The sequence below is a fragment of the Cyprinodon tularosa genome, unplaced genomic scaffold (assembly GCF_016077235.1).
Source record: "Cyprinodon tularosa strain WSP-4 unplaced genomic scaffold, ASM1607723v1 ctg206, whole genome shotgun sequence".
NCBI lineage: Eukaryota > Metazoa > Chordata > Actinopteri > Cyprinodontiformes > Cyprinodontidae > Cyprinodon > Cyprinodon tularosa.
The window spans coordinates 1,286,449-1,305,666 of record NW_024038764.1 but is presented as its reverse complement, the minus strand read 5'-3'; the positions used below and the strand labels follow the sequence as shown (position 1 = coordinate 1,305,666).

The window sequence follows — 19,218 nt, the reverse complement described above, 5'->3', positions numbered from 1 at the left end:
GATTTACAGTTGGGCACTCTGCGTAAGCCTGAACCAGCTCCACTCCACTGCTTATTGGGCAATATGGGATACAGCTGACCTTTTCAAAAAAAGAGGCAAAAGAGAGCCATGTGAAATATAAGACATTCGAGTTTTAGTTCCATGTAGGAGATAAAACATGTGGAAGGAGAACTTCAAGTCAAATGAGACCACAATTAAACCATCATATAGGTTGTTCAGTTCTAATTATAAACCATGGTGGTGGCAGCATCATGCTCTGGGAATTGCTTTCTATTGGAGACACAGATGCCAGTCAAAACTTATGGTTAGATGGAGGTAGCAAAATGTTGTATTTACTGACGCATGGTGAGAGGGTGGGCCTTATGCAAATGCATTAATCACTTGGTATTTTCATTGGTGGGACTGTTTAATCCTTCAAGTCAATTCATAAACAGGATGAAATGTTTAGTTCAAATAGTTTTACTCAACTATGTGTTTGTCAATCTAAATTAAATATTGAGGTTTAAGGTTTTGACACTTAGAGATACAGATAAAGATCCATCGTGTGATGAAGATCTGTTGCTGAATTGCATTTTGAGATCAGCACAGGTTAAATGCTTTGCCACATGTGCTAAATGTTGGCTTTCCTTAAAGAGAAGCTGTGTTATCAGTCTTTGATGCTAAATACAAGCCATGTTATCCAAATTTTGTAATAAAAGGCCACAATTCTCCATAAGTCTAAGGTAAGTGATTGAAAGCTTCACAATCAGCAGGAAACCCCGGTAAAAACTTTGATTCCAACTCAGCAGCCCCCAAACATAAATTCAGCCCTAGGTGGTGGTGAGCATAAAATGGTTTAACCATAACTGATGAAACCATGAACTCTGCTCTCTACAGGAAGATCCTGTGTAATATCAGTGGGTTAAGTAGGAGATCAACAATGCAAATTAGCACGTTTATGGGTGGCCTAGTCAAAGTCCAGTAACAGTATAAACCTGATTAATTGGTTTGAATGTGGTTGATTTCAAAAGTTTCTGCAAAGAATGATGGGCCAAAATCTCTACACAGCTGTTAAAAAAAAAAAAAAGTAACAGCTGGCACCATGCGTGACACCATCAGTTACTACTACCTTTCACACAGTGCCAAGTTGGTTTATATAGCTTTTCCCATCCTAAAAAGGTAATTATCCTATAAAATCTGTCTTTTTTTAACTAAACATCTAAGTTCAAACAAAGCTAAAGGACAATAAATGTGTCGATGGGGCGGATACTTTTTAAACCACACTTAAAGTTTCTTTGTTCTTATTTCACTGTCAGCCTTTTGCTGCTTTAATGGTGATTTCTATCACAGACTCATTCAGAGGAGTGGGTGAAGCTGAGGCACAGGCAGACATCTCGTGTTACAGCAGCCTGTGAAGGGCGTTTTATAAATAAAATAATTGCGTACTGTAACTGAGGTGAACACAGTTGCACGTGCTGCATCACTCAGGGACCTCCAGTTCCCCTTACTCTCCCTCTGCCGTTCCCCTCTGTGTGTGTCAGAATGCAAATGAACAGCCTCCCACCTCCACCCCCCCTCCATGTTCCGAATCCAGCCTCCAATTTGTTCCACTTCCACATACCTCATTGTTCAAAATGACACTTTTACATTTTATGGTGAACCAATTATTCTGTCTTACACAGTCCGCTGGCTCTGCGAGCCAACCTGCCCAGATCAGCAGGGGAGGGGTTTGGAGGGCTGCTGCTCGGGAGTTTGGACACAGGGAAAGAGAAGAAGCTGAAAAAACCCCCCCAAAAAACTAATGGTACCGATCTCTGACAAATCCGCAGGGACAGATGGAGGTGCAGGACACTGAGAAGTTAGCAAAGGGGATGATGGAGGGCGGTGGAGAGGTCATAAAGCGAGGATGAGAGGATGCTGCTGCACTGTGGAGAGGAGTGTGTGGAAAAGTGAGCATAGACAAAGGAGGATTTAATTGAATGATAAAGTGATGGAGGGAGAGGAAAACGACTGGAAAGAAGAGATAAATTACAACAGGGATAAATAAAGAAGATGAAAAGGAGGCTGCCTCGCCAGTTGCATTGTATGCCTGAGGATGAACGGGAGGGTGTGTGGGACATTAAGAGGGGAGACAAGAGAAAAGAGAGGGAGGTGTAGAAGATGCCGGAGGAGATGCTGAGCGCGGGGTGGGGGTTAGGAGGCGCGGCTGATGGAGCGAACATGTTCAGAAGAAAGGGAATAAAAAGGGGGCTTTTTTACCTGCGATGTGCCTGAGGGGGAAGAAAGACAGGACTGTTGTTGCATGAAAACAGCGTGCAAAAAAAGATTTGAGGAGAGGATGGAGCAGGTCAGCTCTGACGCCTGTAGCGAGTGGATGCAGAGGGAGCGACAGATGGGGAGAGGATAGAGAGCAGGAGATGAATGCACGCTGTAGGTTTTATGTTATAATTGGATATTGGCACCGAAAGCCTCGCTTGATTGGTGGTCTTTGATTTTAGAAGATCCACTTAAATCAGACACACTCCAGAAGAAACGTACGTCCCAATCATTTATCATGGAAAAACGGTTTCGTTTTTCCACCAGTAATCAATGCCTGGTGTCCAAGAGGAAAAACTTATGCTTCAAAAGCAAACATTTGTTGCACATAAATATGAGAACAGAGAAGAAAAACTCAACTCTCTGCTTTTATTTCCTGATTAAGAGCATCAATTAATAACAAGACCAAAGGCTCCAGCTATAACCTAATGAATTAAGTATCCCCCAAGTGTCCAAGGTAGATATATGTATTCTCCACATGTTGGCTACACTGAAACAGCACATTAGAAACAGTGCTTTCCTCAAGCTTTTTTGCTGTAATTGTAGGTTTTTGTTTTACTTTAAATAAAAATGTTCCTATAACAAAAAAAAAAAAAAAAAAAGGCTGGGATTAATTCAATGGGTACAACAGACTGGTTTATACCAGCAGACTGGTTTATACCAGTCACCCTGCATTCATCAGGTTCAAAGTGGTCAGTCCAGGATGTTAATCAGGTTTAGCTGTTTGTTTCTTAGTACTATTACTAACAATGTATTTTTCATTCAGAAAATAAATGTAAAACAGTTCCCCCATTATCTATAAATACAATCTCCCACATTCACTTAAAGGAATAGTACACCCAAAACATGATTAGCCTTCATTTTCTACTCACCCCCATGCTGAACAACACTCTGGAGTACCTTTTTGATATCTCAAATGCATCTGGAGATCTGGGAGGCTTCTTGCTGTCTGCTGACATTCAAATAATGGAGGTCTATGGTGCCCGAGACAGAAAGGTCCATAAAAGTTCACAAAAAACGTGTCAATATTCCTCCATACTGCTCGTCCAATGTATTCCAAGTGTCCTGAGTGGGTAGCGTCCAGAATTTACTCGAAACAAAGTCATTTAGAATGTTTTTAGAGCATAAACAGTAGTGTATAGGATTTCCTGAAAGCGCGCACATGCGCGTTCACGACGCTACGGAAGCCGGCAGACCAAACCAGATGAAAGTGCGCATTCAGCGTCTGCTCTGCCAATAATGCAAGCGTAGAAGAAGAAATGTGCTGTTTACCTGTGCAAAGAAAGAAACAACGAAAGAAAAATGTCTGAGGACTTCAGTGTTGAGGAAGAGCATGAGTTCTTTGCCGAGCTGAATGCGCTGGTTTGGTCTGCCGGCTTCCGTAGCGTCGTGAACGCGCAGGTGCGCGCTTTCAGGAAATCCTATACACTACTGTTTATGCTCTAAAAACATTCTAAATGACTTCGTTTCGAGTAAATTCTGGATGCTACCCACTCAGGACACTTGGAATACATTGGACGAGCAGTATGGAGGAATATTGACACGTTTTTGTGGACTTTTATGGACCTTTCTGTCTCGGGCACCATAGACCTCCATTATTTGAATGTCAGCAGACAGCAAGAAGCCTCCCAGATCTCCAGATGCATTTGAGATATCAAAAAAGTACTCCAGAGTGTTGTTCAGCATGGGGGTAAGTAGAAAATGAAGGCTAATCATGTTTTGGGTGTACTATTCCTTTAAGTCCCTCAGTTAGTGAATAGGATCCAACCAATTTAATCTCCCTATTAATTCAGCTGATCTGTAAAAACATGGGTGTGGCAGAATGATGCTGTGGGATGCCGTCTTTCCCTCCAGCACTGAGATTGAAGTTAGTTTAAAGGCTGTAAAAGTATATGAGAATGAGGTCAAGGTTCACCTTCCAGTAGGACAGTAGACACCAAAACATGCAGCGAGACCTAAAACAGTGTTATCAAGTCAGAGTAATGCATTAGACTGGCCTAGTCCAAGAACAGACCTAAAATTTGTGGCAAACTGAAAAATTCATATTGATAGAGGCCTCCTGATCAGCCTGAGCTATTCTCCATAGAACACTGCTCTCTAGATGTTGCGCGAGTACAGAATTACCCAGAATGATTTTCAGAGAAAGGTAGTTCTACAAAGTATTTGAGGCTGAATAAAACTACCTTTTATATTTCCATTTCCCAAAAAAACTTAAAATGCATGTATGATTGTCCCTCCACTTTCCAATCAGCTTTTTAAGTGAAGTTAGAGATGAATACAATCATGTTCCCTGTACATTGAAAACATGTAGAGAAGGTGTGAATCCCTCTGGTAGGAACTTAAAGCAAACTTTGCACCGAGTTAGAGCTGCTTTTGCTGGGCTGGGGCTCCAGAAGTTGACTTTACCCACAGTGGTTGGGAAAGGCAAACTATCATCAAGCAAACTACAATTTATTAGAGTCATGATTTGTTTTTGAGTTGCAAGGTACCCAAATAAAGGGTTAAAACTCAAGAAGAATCTTGGATGATGTAATAGAAGCTTGATATAAAACAGAGCAACACTGTGGTGAAGTAGCTGATGGGCTTGACAGGCGGCGGAGCCTCAAAATGAATCATGTGATCAAAAGCCTTATACAGCCTTGGTCAGCAGTGATGGAGATCCGAAGATCCCAGCTGTTTTCTGTTGGTTTCCTACCTGTGGTGAAACGTGGGAGGCAGGGTGGGCGGGGAGGTGGAAGGTGTGGCCAGGCTGGGTGAGTATGGATGGTACGGTGTCTTCTTCAGCGCCTGGATCAGATTGTGCCTGTACTCCGGATCTATGGACCACAGGGAGCCTTTGCCTATGCTCTAAAGGACAGAAGAGAAGAAGGGAATGGGGAAGAAGAGACGTTATTGGAGGATATATGAACCATCACAGCAGGCTGATCAGAGTCCATATTCAGCAAACCACCTGTTGAAAGAATAATACTGAATTCCCATTTGAGGGAAAGACTCCAAGAAAATCAGCAGAGTGATAGATGACTGCCTGGGTTCTCCCCAGATCACATCTGCCATTTAAAACTCCCATATTCCACAAATAGAGAACAATCCTAAATAGGAAAAACTAACACACCCTCAATGCCACAGAGCTGTGTTCTCCCATTCCCAGCCTCTCCTTGAGCAAAACAAAAAAACACAAAGCTTCTGAAGACGAACGGAAAAACTTTCTCCACTCTAGAGGCGATGATTGTGTGTATTTTTAGATCAAAGCAGCCCCCCAAACACAACCACTCTCCTAATGAAGCTGTCAGCTCATATTCTAAGGGAAGCCGGCTTATTGGTTAGCGAGATGAGAACGCTCTGGCTGGCCCGTCTGTCGTTCTTCCATCCTTCGGTGCTTTTTTCCCAGGAAGCGGTAAAATTAAGCGTTATGTGGCGGGACGGAAGATGAACCCCGTGTTAGTCGTCATGTTCGGATCACTTTGCAGCACGCTGTTATGTGATAGGTGCAGGGGAGGGATAAGATGTCACCACTGTAGACTTCTGCTGTCTGGAAATATAACAAGTAAGCTACAGAGAGAGAAACGACTCATGGGTCAGAAGCATTAAGTCTAACATTGCGGACACCCTTCATGCATTTTGAATCAGAAGCAGCCATTTATCTGGTAATTTAAGACTTAATACAGTTGTAGGTCAAGTCTGAAAATAGACTTTCTTTTTAATCAACCTGATTCCACAGATGCTGCAACATAATACATTGCTGGCAGCACTCACTGGCATGCACAGACCATTCTCCTTTGACTATCCTTAGGAAGACAACTTAGGGATTCACCATATATAGGCATTAACGTCGGTATTGGCCGACCATGGTCATTTTAAATATAACGATCCAATAAGTGGAACTATTAAGACTATGTTTATTTCTATCTAGTTGCTGTTTTTGTTTTAACAGAGGAAGAGGAGAGCAAGTTGCACTTACTTTATTACGCCAGCTAGTGTTAGTTATGTTACAAGCCATATGGAGACGTGGAGAGAGAAATGTGATTCTAAAGGGACAACGGAAGTAGAAATAACTGCTCAGTCATGTGGGGTAAATATTCACTAAGTCAGAACCTATTCGACAAATGCGATCTGCTATCTCTTTTTATGCATATTCTTTTTTTTTTAGCGTTTCTTTTTTAAGAAAAGGTCAAAAACAACCATACGTGGGAGTAAAAATGTTTATTGGAATTTGGCCGTTTTCATCAAGCTCCACTAATCTAACTTTAAAATACATAAAAAAACATTGATGCAAACACATTTATTGGCTCAGTAAAGCACATTTGTGATGAAGATGATACTTTGCATTACTTTTAAGTAAATACTTGTGATACTTTTAAGTAAAATGGAGCCATTTTACTTAAAAGTATAGTGCAGAAATAAGTGGTCTTCCTAATTGTCAATCATTTTGGTGATATGTTTACGTAAGGCCGTCCTACGTGCTCGTCCCCATTTTCAATTACATGTGGTGAGTCTGACATAGTGGAAAAAATTGCAACTCTTATTTTGGAAAGTAAGCTTGTATGAGCGATGCAAACTGCAACTTTTTAAACTTTGTGCATGCTCTTGCATGAGTTTAATAGGCGTTCTCTCTCGGGAGCAGGTACAGGGTTGTACATGTGCATTTTTATTTTCAATGGGAAATCTTTCCAACAATTTGCAAAAATCCTCCACTATACCTTTAACAAGCCATTCGCCGCGCAGTGCTGCAGAGGTGGAGCCACTCAGAAATGACAGGTTAAGGCTAACCATATTTCTTCATTGGCTGGTATTATGCAGCTAAAGTGGTGACAAAACCAGTCTGTAGCCTTTGTTCAGTAATGAAAAGGATAATGTGGCTAATAATAAAATAAACATACCTTTCCTAACACAAGAGCACACTAAAGCCGAGTCCGACAGTTCGAGTCGAAACTAGTCAGTCATCAGGAACATACATTGCTGACAGTTTGATCAGCAAGGAAAATATGATGTAATAAATGACCAGAAATAGAAACTGGACAGTGCTGCTTTTCATGAATCAGAAACAGCTGTAAAAAAAATGCAAAAGTGTTTATACTGACAAAAAAAAAAAGTTGTAAAAATTATATCTGAGTATTATTTTAATTCCTGAATCAACTTTGCTTTAACACTTTTCATTTCAACCCCTCAATGAAAGGTGGTCTCACTGTTGAACCTTATATTTGTTATTTTAGCCACAAGTTCTGGTTCATAATCTGGTTCAAAGAGCCATTTCTAATCTTTAAAATGTTTTTAATTATGCCATCCACCATCACAGCAGCACTGACCCTCCACCGTACCTCACAGTCGGTATGAGGTGGTTCCAAAAAAAGTAAAAAAAAAACAATCCACTGGAATTTGTTTCCAAGTTTAAAGACGTTTCACTTCCCACCCAGGAAGCTTTTTCAATTCAAAATGTCAGGAATAGCATTTCAAGTTCAAGGTTTTATACGGTAGCCCATACATATATAAAGTAGTCAATACATATATACAGTAGTCCATACATACATATATACATACAGGAGGCCAGGGTATGAGGTGGTCTTCAACATGTTCCTGGTTTTTGTTAGTTTTAGTTTTATTTGACCATTGAGTTAGTCAGTAAGGTTAGACACACTTACTAAAGAATAGCTTATTTTCTCTGGTTTCAATCCAAAAACAAAACATATTTGCTTGTAGAAAACATCTATTAGTTGCTATGGAGATTGTATAACCCCAGTTTAGAACCAAGAGTAAGGTTTTCAGGTTTTTCTTTTTTACTTCCCTCACCATCTTCCTTTGTGTAAACAGGCACAAAAAGTTTTTTTCATTCAGTCTAGTGGCCAGTGGCTAAACAGGGCCTCTGTCATGCCATATTTATACTCTGGGAAACAGAAAGCTGGGCAGCTCTAATTATACATTGTAGGAAACTTTGATCAACTTAAAAAAAAAAGTAGAACTTGAATGGAAATTAAAAAACAAAATACTCTGCATAGAAATTTCTTTGATTGGCGGTTGAAAATATAAATAACCTAGATTTGGACCAAACTTCTGCAGAGACTAAATCCATACCTCCTGTTTGAATGTCTTAGAACTGATGACCAGTCTATTTTAAAATCCTGAGTTTAACTTTCAGTAACCTAAATGGTCAAGCTCCTTCTTCTATAACATGCTATGCTAAAGCCACATAGACGCAGCCTGAATCTACTTATCGTCCTATGGATCAAGAAGAGAACTCAAAGTGAGGTGTGACATGCGCTTCCGTTAGAGTTTTGACTCTTAAAACTTTTTTACTGCATGAAATTCCTTAAGATTATTCTAAATATTACTTTAGATTTCTTATAATTGTCTGTATTTTTTTGTTTGTTTTTTACGCAGCGTTATCATGACGACATGTATGTTTAAAAACACACTGGGTCATTTTTAATGAGTGATGACTATAGATTTCCTCTACCCCATTCCTGTAAATCACAATCAAAAAGAAATGAGTCGGCCCACAGCAGCCTTCCACGTTTTAATAATAATATAAGAAGCTAATAGATATAATATATGAGGAAATGTTGATTTGTAGCCTGTGTGGGTCTTTATATTATTATGTCAGATGTGTTGAGCCCTGCTCTGGGGCATGCGTGCTTCTGTTATGGCTTCAGAGTGAGGACCGTTTGTATCAAAGTGCAGACCTTTTGCTAACGGTTAGGTTTAGGACTAATTGAATTAATTTCAGGTAAGGTTCAAGTAAGTTAATTGTTAGATTTAGGTTTATTATCAGGGTTCGGGCATAAAAAGGGTTGGAAATCAAAGGAAGTCAATGGGAGTATAAACATGGTCCTCACTACATATAGTGAGACGTGGGAATGTGTGTGCGCATGGTGAATTCCCTGGGGAGTGTGATATTACCCAGTGTGGTCTGCTCCTGGGAGTGCTTCTATTACTGCCAGCGCAGCCTTCTCCTGGAGAGCATGATATTGCACACACATATACAAACTCCCACAGAGGTGACCCCCACTGGGCCCACTCCCCAACACCTCCACCCCGCCAGTGTTTGTGTAGATGTATCTATGTGTGAGTGCTGTCTGCCCGGCTGCCGACCGATTAAATCAATGCTCTCTACTGAATCTCTGTCTGCTGGGGGGGGTGGGGTGGGGGGGTTAGGGGGCTTGCCTCTGCCAACTGGTTAGCCAATCCCAGGCCTCCAACCATTGACCCCCCTCCTCCTCGGCAGGCAGGCCAACCACACGCTGGATCCCACAGGAAGGGTCTGTAACCTGGGTTATAGCAGTCGCCTTGGCAACAGGCATCCTCATGGAAGCGGGTAAAAATAAAAAAAAGGTAGTTTTCATGTTTGTATAAAGTTATAAAGTTGAGTCCGGCAGCCCAGGTGATGTCAGGAAGCTGTTTCTTACTGCTTGGTACAGTAAGAACAGTTGTCCATCTTTTTTTCCATCTTCTCTTCCTCTACTGGGATGAGATTTTTTTTCCTTGTCCTCATTTGTGTCACACATCCAGCATGTTCCTGAAGATAGTCACATAACCACAGTTTCATACAGTGAACGAGGAGGATTACACAACAAATAATCCCTCACTTTGAAAGGTTTGCTCCTACTTTGAGACCGACCCGATAAAGTATGAAACCAAATCTGACAACGCTTTAAAAAAGAAGGGGTGGGGGGCTACGGGCTGAGGAATCATTTTAAAAGCAGCAGCAGTCCTTTTATTTCCAGGTGATGAAGAAAACAGGCATGTCTGGGAGACATTATGGTGTGATTTAGAAAGAAGAGGGGAGAAAAAGAAAGGGGAGAGAGAGAGAAAAACTCAGATAGAGGGATGATTGTGTGTTGTGCACATCTGTTCCTGTGTTATATAAGCTGTGGGGGCTGGTCTTCCATGGAAATAGGAGATATTAAAAAGTCCTGCTGCCACTGACCCTGCTGGTTACAGCCACAGTGCTGCTACTGCATTCCTACACACAGGCCTATCCTGTCACATGAGCATTTACCTGTCAGACCTCTAACCAAAGAGTGTAAAAATGCTCAGATTAACCGCTCTTTTTAAAAAATCTCAATCTTTTCTTTTACAAAAAAAAAAAAAAGTTTGACAATCTATATGAACATATAAGGAATTGGGGCTAAAGTGTCTTTGAACTCTTTCAAATTCCTTAGATATGCATCCAACCAGAACAAATTGAGCGCAATTTTGTAGAGGGAAAAAAAAAATGTACTTAATTTTCATAGTTTTAATCAGATTAAAATGCCCCAATGCTAAAAGAAAAACAACAAAATCAAAAAATCTAGAGCAACCAGTTACCGTCAAACATCATCCATGTCTGGTTGGAGTTTGGATGTTTTTCCACAACCTGAGAAAACGTTTAAGAAGCTATTGTTAAAAGTAAGTAAAATTGAACTTTTTGTCCCATGCAACCAAAGCATCCCTACATTAAGACCTGATGACAGAAATGGACACAGACCCAATATTTTTTTTTAGGTTTCATTATAAAAATAATTGCTCCCCCCTCCACCCAATCATTTCCTCCTTTGTATTGATGTACCACATGAAATCCCAATAAAACACATAGAACTTAGTGGTTCTAACTTGGTTCCACTGCATTGCTCATCTAATGTGGCACTTAGAGGTTAGTTTGCTCTTTAAAATACACCCTTGTTGTTTTACACCTCAACAAACTTGTTAACCCCTGAGACTCACAGGAGCGTCAAATTATGCCAGAGTGAGACGAGCTGCTGATCTTCATGCTTAGCTAAGCCAACCAGCTGCTTCATATTCAGTGAGCTACGACAACAGTAACGGTTCTCTTTATGGCATTTTTAAATAAAAATGAACAGACAAAAATCTATGATTTTTATATTAGAAGCTCTGTCCATAAGCTCGTCCGGTCTTCTTTTTTTTGAACCAGGTAACATTTTGGTTAATAAGTGCAAACATGGTTTTATTTTCAGTAAATCACCCAAACCCAATCTAAGGCAGGTATAATTTTCCTAAAATAAAAAATAATGCATAAAATGTTCATATCTCCTCCAATAAAGTGTTTTTCCTCACCCTCTTCATCCACCTAAACTTCTGTCAGCAATTTTGGAACTCTAAATTTTTCATATCAAAATAGTCCAAAGCAACTGGGTCAATTCATCCCATTTGGGTAAAATCCAACTACAAAGAAACTAAGGTCTGAACCATAAGTTTGATTAGTAAAAATAAAACATCTTAAAACCATAAAATTATTAAAATACATGGACAGGATCAACCATTAATAAATACTTTAGAAAATTTCTATTTTATTTTGTCTTACTAGTAGAGATGGGAAGTAACGAAGTACAAATACTTTGTTACTGTACTTAAGTAGATTTTTCTGATATTTTTACTTTACTACTTATTTTTATGGCGACTTTTTACTTCTACTCCTTACATTTTTACACAAATATCTGTACTTTCTACTCCTTACATTTTAAAAAATTGGCTCGTTACTTTAGTTTTGAATCATTTCAATGGAGTTACCGTTATTATTTTTCACGTCATCAATACCAAATTCAATCTAATTGGATGGGAATCTACGTTGCATTTGACGCACCACTACAAGATGAATCGACAGATTCGGCGGTATTCATTGGCGGCAAATCATTGCAGCTTGGTGGCGGTGGCGTTAGCATAGTAGTATGGACGACGAGATGATTGAAAATGAACACAACGGAGATCTAGTCCTATTGGCAGACATCCATTTAAAATGTAGGCAACGGCATGAAAAAAGTGGTTTCTACTTTTATTTTTATACTTTAAGTAAATTTACAAGCCTGTACTTTGTTACTTTTACTTGAGTAAAGAAGTTTAATCAGTACTTCCACTTTTACCAGAGTATTTTTTAACACAAGTATCTGTACTTTTACTCAAGTACGGAAAGTGAGTACTTTTGCCATCTCTGCTTACTAGGTAGAAAAGTGACATTTTAGGGACGGATTATTCTGGGGCTGAATCATGATGTTAACAAAACCACCAAACTGATGATGATTGGAATCATTACTTTGCTGTTTTAAAATATTTAGTGGTTTCTACAGGTTTCACTTATATGATTAACTTAAGCCTTTTTTTAAATTTAGGATTTGTTTATTCAATTTTAGACCGATATGAATATTACCATATAATCTATAGTTAAAGTGATTAAACTTGTAGGCAGGTTAAACGTACCTGCATCACCAAGGAAACCTACAGGTGCAAAATTAATGCAGTCACTCGTCATGCAGTTTTTTACCTACTGAACACTTTTGCCCATTATAAACTCTCCTAAACTGACCCTTTTCTTTTAAAGGAGCTAACTTAAACAGTAAACTATTATTTATTCCAAAATAATCTAATACAGAGCAGATTTGTTTGATAAAGTGTTTCTCAGTGGTTTCATGTTTGGATTTAAATTCCTCCCTACTGGGCTGATTACCTCCCTTCATCAGGGCTTCAGCAGGGCAGCTTTGTCAAAACATAAAAATTTAAAGAATGTCTTTTTTTAAATCCAAAATACAAACAAACATTTTATGGAAAATAATTGAATTAAGAAACATATAAATTGAGCACACAACCATGAGATGAACAGAGACCAGTGCTTATTTAATGCTTTTTAAAAAACTGGTGAAAAAACAGATTTTACCATTACAGCATGATCGAATACTGAGTTTAAGTTTTAAGACAACACTTAATTCAATTATTGTACACCAATTTAATTTGAATATAATTGTTGCAGTCAGAGTATTATGTGCAACAAAGGACATGAAACATTGTGATAAATATCCATACCTGCTTAAAGTTGCAATGATCCAGAGACCCCGTCACGTCTGCAGACACTTTTCGCCTCTGTTTTACACGGTTTAACCAAATGCATGGTCTACAATCTTAAAAGATCCTACAGTTGCGGCCCTTCCCAGTCAAACACCAGCCAAATGGCAACCTACTTCTCTGCAACTCCCAGCAATCCGCTCCAACTTCCAGCCACTGGAGTGACGCCCTCTTGCATATTTTTTCTCTGACTCCAACCTTTCACTGAATTACAGGGTCTGACCAGGAGATGACGGTTCTCTTTAGATCTTAAAGTCCACAAATCATAACAGAAAGAATATTTTAGTCCAAAATTGATGTTCAAAACGGAATTGTAGGGGACCAGCCAAGGAAAGTGGAGAAATTTTAAATGGCTACTATTATAAAAGAACAGCAGAGATCTAGACGAGTCTTGTTGAGGCAGCTTTTCCATTTTAGCCTGGTACATGGTAAGGTGAAATATGTGGTGTGGTTTTCTCCTTCTGAAGTTAGATTTAAACAATTTAATATCCATCCAGAGACCCGATAATACTGTATATCAGTTAAAAGTGCAGAAGTGTACGGTATTAATACCCTGACTGTACTCACCAAGCCAATATGGTGAGTAGGTGTGAATTAGGAACGTAACAGTGCATGTATTTATATCAAAGATGGTCAGTTTGGCTTTTATAATAAAACAGCGCATTTCTGCATAACGCTTAAAAGGGGTTTTCCACCTGTTTCCCACCATGAGCTTTAACATGTGGCCCATAAAAGAAAGAAAAAAGCTTTAGGAACCACTACTTATAATAAAAAATATGGTTTCTTCATCCAGACACTAAGAAAGAAGAAATGCAGCTAAAAAAAGGCCAAACTGTTATCGAGCTGCATCTTTATCAACCTTAACTAGTCATTTAAAAAGGCATGATCTAAAGGTGAGGATATCTGGTGCAAAGAAAAGATAAACCAAAGTGCAAACGTAGCTGCCCCTGAGATTGGACCAAAGCCATTACAAGCACCACAGGGGTCTTTATAACAGCAGACATGTGACCACACTTACCAAAAGCACCCGCTGTAAATACATGCTGAAAGCAATAGAGCCATATTACAAAGACCCCCTGTCAGCAATTGAGCTAGCTAATTAGATAGTGTGTGTCTGGCAGTCTTCAGGCTGAAGTATTTAATCTTTACGTGTCTGATGTAGATAAAAGCGTGGTATACCATAACAACCATGGTGTGAAATGGTGGAAGGAGTGAGCTTTAAGTAGTGAGGTTTCTTTCTTGTTAAGGTTCTGTGATAGTGATTCAGGTGGGCTGAGATGTTGAACATTGAGGGGGGCTTAAAAAGAGGCTTGTGTATGTAAGTACATCATCAACATGCACTGAAAATTATCTTAAATGGACTCTTAAAAACTACAGAGACACTCTACTAAATTCATTTTAACTGCATGTACTGTATGAAAAATAGTAAATATATGCAGTTACCTTAGTGGTATATATATATTTTTTGTCAAATATCCGTAAATGTAAAATATATTTAAATTTTACAATCCAAATTACACCCTTTACAAATAAATAATAAAAAAAACGTGAGGGTAAAAAGGTCACAGAGGCAGATACTTTTTTTGTCTGAGTTTGTATAAGAACTGGGGGACATGTGATGCTTTTAGGTGATACTGTAGCCTTTAGGTGCTGCATAAAAGGAAAGTCAGTTGGTGAATTACTGCCTCCTACTGAGTAGGAGTGTAGGCATCAGTGATTATGTTTTCTCAGGAAGCAGGGAAACCAGGAAATGTGCAAATAAATGTGCCTCCTGTTTATGCTGTTAGTGTAATCAACTGATAAACATTAATTATTATCCTGACTCCATCCTTCTAAAAACTAGCCCCTGTGAGTGATTCAAGTAAGATAAAAATTACAATAGGCTGAGATAGTCCAGATAGTACACTAGGGCTGCTGTTTGAGAACTTGTAATTCACTTAAAGACCTTACATTTTTCTCCTAAGGCTGATTTATACTCTGAAACCAGGTCGTCTGCGTGTGTGTCGCAGTGAACGCAAGGAACACAAATGTGCCCCCGCCCCTTCCGCAGACACTCTGGTGCACCTCTCCAAAATTGTAGGTGATCACAGACAGTACTGCAAACCGGAGGCCTGTGATTGGTCAAATCTAAATCTGCTCTACACTATGCGTATTTCCTGTATGCGTTGTTTTGTTTTTATGTCCGCCATTGTGGAAAACGACTTGTGAAGATGGACCAGCTAGAAGAGCGAGGTGCGCAAGAACGCTGAGACCTTTTTTCCCCCTGAATCCTCACTCTTTTTTGCCCTCATGTCCCTTCGTTTCTGCACAAACTTGCTCCCACACCGCCTCTGCAGTGTCTAGACCCACAGCTAGTTCGTGATTGTCCCTCTGGTGTTGTGGCGTGGAATAACATAGCGTAGACCACGCTTCAAAATTGGGCATAAATCAAAAATATCTGCGACAAACTCACTGCGACACACTGCTGCAGGAATAAAACCAGCCCTTTAGTCCTCCAAAATCCATTCTATATGTGCAATTTGGAGGTGTGCGAGCTTTTAAGATTGGAGACTTATTCCACAGAATGTGCAGGACATACCAATATGTGTGCACTTTTATTCTTTTCTTTTTTTACCAATAAAGAGAAGGTAGTGTTTAATTTTTTATGTTATTTTTTTTTTAGCAACTGGGAAATTTTTTGGTTTCACCCAGAATTAGAAAAAGCTTTATTGCACAAGTAGTACACAAGTAGTTTTTTAAAAGTACAAGGAATGTATTTTGCTGATAAGGTGCTACACACAGAGAAGTAAGCATACTGTTGACATTAATAGATTCGGCAATAAATATATTTAGAATAAACAAATGCAAGTTATGAATTGCACAAGATTTGCAGATTAAGAGCACCAGACCAGATATTTAAAATGTAAAACAACAGCTTGAAACTGATTAAATAATAATCGTATGCTACCAACATGACGGCAAACCAACTAAAACCCTCCATGGCGTCTTTGTGCTTGAATCATTGAAGAAATGCTCCGGCTATAACACTAAGTAAGAGAATTGCAACAATTTAAAAACAAATCCATATTTTGGTTGATATTTAACGTTGTAGTTTGGTCTTACTTTGGCGAGAAAAATGACAATAGAACATAAAAAAACAGCTAATATTAAACTAAACTATTACCTCTGCTATTCTGGATTTAACACAAACACCAAATCTCTGTTTGAAATTAGATTAGACATAATATATAAAGCCCAGACCGCACACTGCTACACTCTAGATGCAAACATCAGTATAAGAGGCTTTGTTATCCACTGTGTGATCATGCACAACATGACTCAATCTATATTATGAGCCGTAATAGTATGGCTGCATACAGCTTTAATAAGAGAAAGTCCCAGGTGGCGGAAATGCTTTAACAAAGCCCGATTAAGCCACTGTGCTGCAACGTTCCTCTATTACTGTAAACATTTTATACATAGAAACAAGAGAATTAAAAGAAGACAGCAGGTCTAGTGCAGTATGAGCCAGACAGATGTCTAAGCATTAGGTCATACTTTAAGCTGAAATCAGGAAAAATAATGCTTCTTTTTGGAAAACGAGACTTACAGTAAACGCAGCCAATTTTCCAACCGTGGAAGCAAAGCAGGACTCTTTTAAAAACAGAACGTCTGCAGATGACATGTTCTAATTTCATATGTATGCCAAGCTAATGTGGACTTCCCTACCACTTGTCACTTTTTATTTCTTAATTATAAATCATATTTTTGCTAAACACATCAATGTCTGGCCTAGTTGCCAACGTTTACAGATGCTTTTAAGGAATGAAACCTTTTCCATTTTCAAAACAAGACCCTTTCTTGTTCAGCTAGTATAAAAAAGATTTTGCCCATCTGGTGTGGAGTAAAATTTAACTGCTGCAAAGTGTTCCTTGACTTTTTTTTTTTTGGTTTATTTTTTTTTCTTCATAGCCAAAACAGCCGTCCTTAAAAAAGCAAAAAGAAGAAAAAGTGAGATACAAAGCCTGGAATGAATTAAAATCCCAAAGAGTTGGAGATATGTTGCCACTTTATGAGAAACTGCAGCAGCTTACAGATGTTTAAACTGCATCCTTTGGGCTAGACTGAACATATGGAAACATGTAACAACAAGGTTTTCTACATATGACTCACATCACCGACACGGCAACATAAAATGCCAAATAAGGAACAATTTCTTTTTCATTTCTTTTTTTTTTAAACACTGGAAAATTGTCCTAAATCAGACCATTATAGACAGAGAAGATGTTTGACAGAAAAAAACTGTCAGATAGAGTCATAACTAGATCTTTGAGGTAGGGAATCACTTTCAGAAAGCATTGAGCTGTGACAAAACACCCTAAAGCCAAACTTAGACATACGGTAGTCTGACTTGCTGAAGGTGTGAGATATTCTATTGCTTGTAATGTATCTGTCAAAGTGTCTCCTGCACACCAAGTCTGGGCGTTTTGCTCTGTGGCGCTAACGGACTAGCTTCACATTAATGGACATCATTAGGGTTTTACGTCATAATTACCTCTGCAAAGGACTTAAAATCACGTGAAATGAATGGATTTTAACCAGCTTTTTTACCAGAGCTGGACCTTGTGTCCAGGAACAATTAATTAGAATTTCGTAATGAGGCAGATCGTGTGAGAGTTTTAGCTATAGGTTTAAGTCCTAATATGGGGGTAAATTTGCTGCTTGGCAGAGATCTGCACTAGAGACTGACACGGGAGTGGATTTTCACTCCTGTCCCGTCCCACTCCCACAGAAAAAAATTGTGTCCCGTCCTGATCCCGGGCCAGAGTAGAAATCTAAATCCTATCCCGTCCCACTCCTGGTGAAATTACACCCACTCCCATCCCGCTCCCATTCAGAATGAATCCCGCTCCTGCAACACTCCCATTCTTGTTTTTTTTTTTTGAGCGCGGGTAAAAAACTCAGAGCGGCAGCACTGTTGGTTTTTGGGTCGTGTAGTTTTTTTGACTCGCATTATAGCGTAGGCTTCAAGGAAAAAAACTACAAAATGGTGGCGCCGCGGGAGTACTGGATTTTTTTTCTTTCTATTTTATTTTATTTTTTTGGCATCGATCCTAGTTTTTTTTTAGTTATTATTGGTTTGCTCCCGCTCCCGTCTGCTCCCGTTAATGTTTAATCCTGTACCGTCCCAATCACGTGATCATTACTAATACTGACTCCCATCCCACGGGAATCCCGTGACCCGTGGGATTCCCGAAAAAATGTCAGTCTCTAATCTGCACTCTCAGACACAAACACAAACTCACCGAAACATCAACCTTAAATGACAGGCAGCATAGGACAGCTTTAATCAGAAAAGCAGCTTAGAAAGATCTAGAAGAGGCCAAAAAAAAATCCTAATTGAAATTGCCACTAGGTATATAGTGGATAGAGCAAATTCTGCTTAAATCAAACGAAAATATCGATTTTTTTGCTACGTGTAAAATCTTATGTGCTGAGGAAACTCAATACCACTCATCATCTGACCATCTGCAGATGGTCATCATCTTACCAACCCCAACATGAAACACTATGCTTTTCTTTACTGGGGACAAGAAAGATAAGAGTAGAGGAACACCATGAAATAAAGGACAAACCTAGAAAACAAACGTTGACGAGTCTTCAAATGATCTGAAAAGGATCCAGAGATTATCCTTTTTTGTAGAAACAATAGCCACAGCTATACAGTTAGAGGTACAGTGCAGGTTGATTTTAGATGTGTCCAGACAGAAATCTATCAGAGAGGGGGTTGGGATAAAAAGAATACCTGTTGGAACATTTTTGCTTTTAACTAAACATTGTGGTAACGCTGATGGGAGTATGATTGATTCCAGCATGTATCTCTACCATGGAAGTACAATGACACGATTTAAATTTTTCTAATTAAGGTTTTTCATTTCAGCCATCTATTTACAATCCATGTGCTTTTAATTGTCATCGAATAACTGAAGCTCTGAACTGTTATTCCGGTTAATTTCTGAATTTTCTTATGAATACCTTAGCAAAACCCATTTGGATTCAGATGGTTGCCTTATTTCAAAACCAAATCAATTAAAAAGTGTAGAACTAGTAAACTACTATTAG

General features: G+C 39.1%; 1 protein-coding gene across 3 annotated transcripts in view; it reads right to left on the bottom strand.

Annotated features, from left to right (window-relative positions):
- The window catches only part of LOC119783498 (forkhead box protein N3-like), a 103,055-nt gene that overhangs the window by 24,648 nt on the left and 59,189 nt on the right, over positions 1-19,218 (bottom strand). For all 3 annotated transcript variants that reach the window (XM_038285053.1, XM_038285056.1, XM_038285054.1), the window contains one exon: positions 4,991-5,142. In XM_038285053.1, the coding sequence (XP_038140981.1) occupies positions 4,991-5,142 (152 nt within the window). The remainder of the gene's footprint in view (positions 1-4,990; positions 5,143-19,218) is intronic.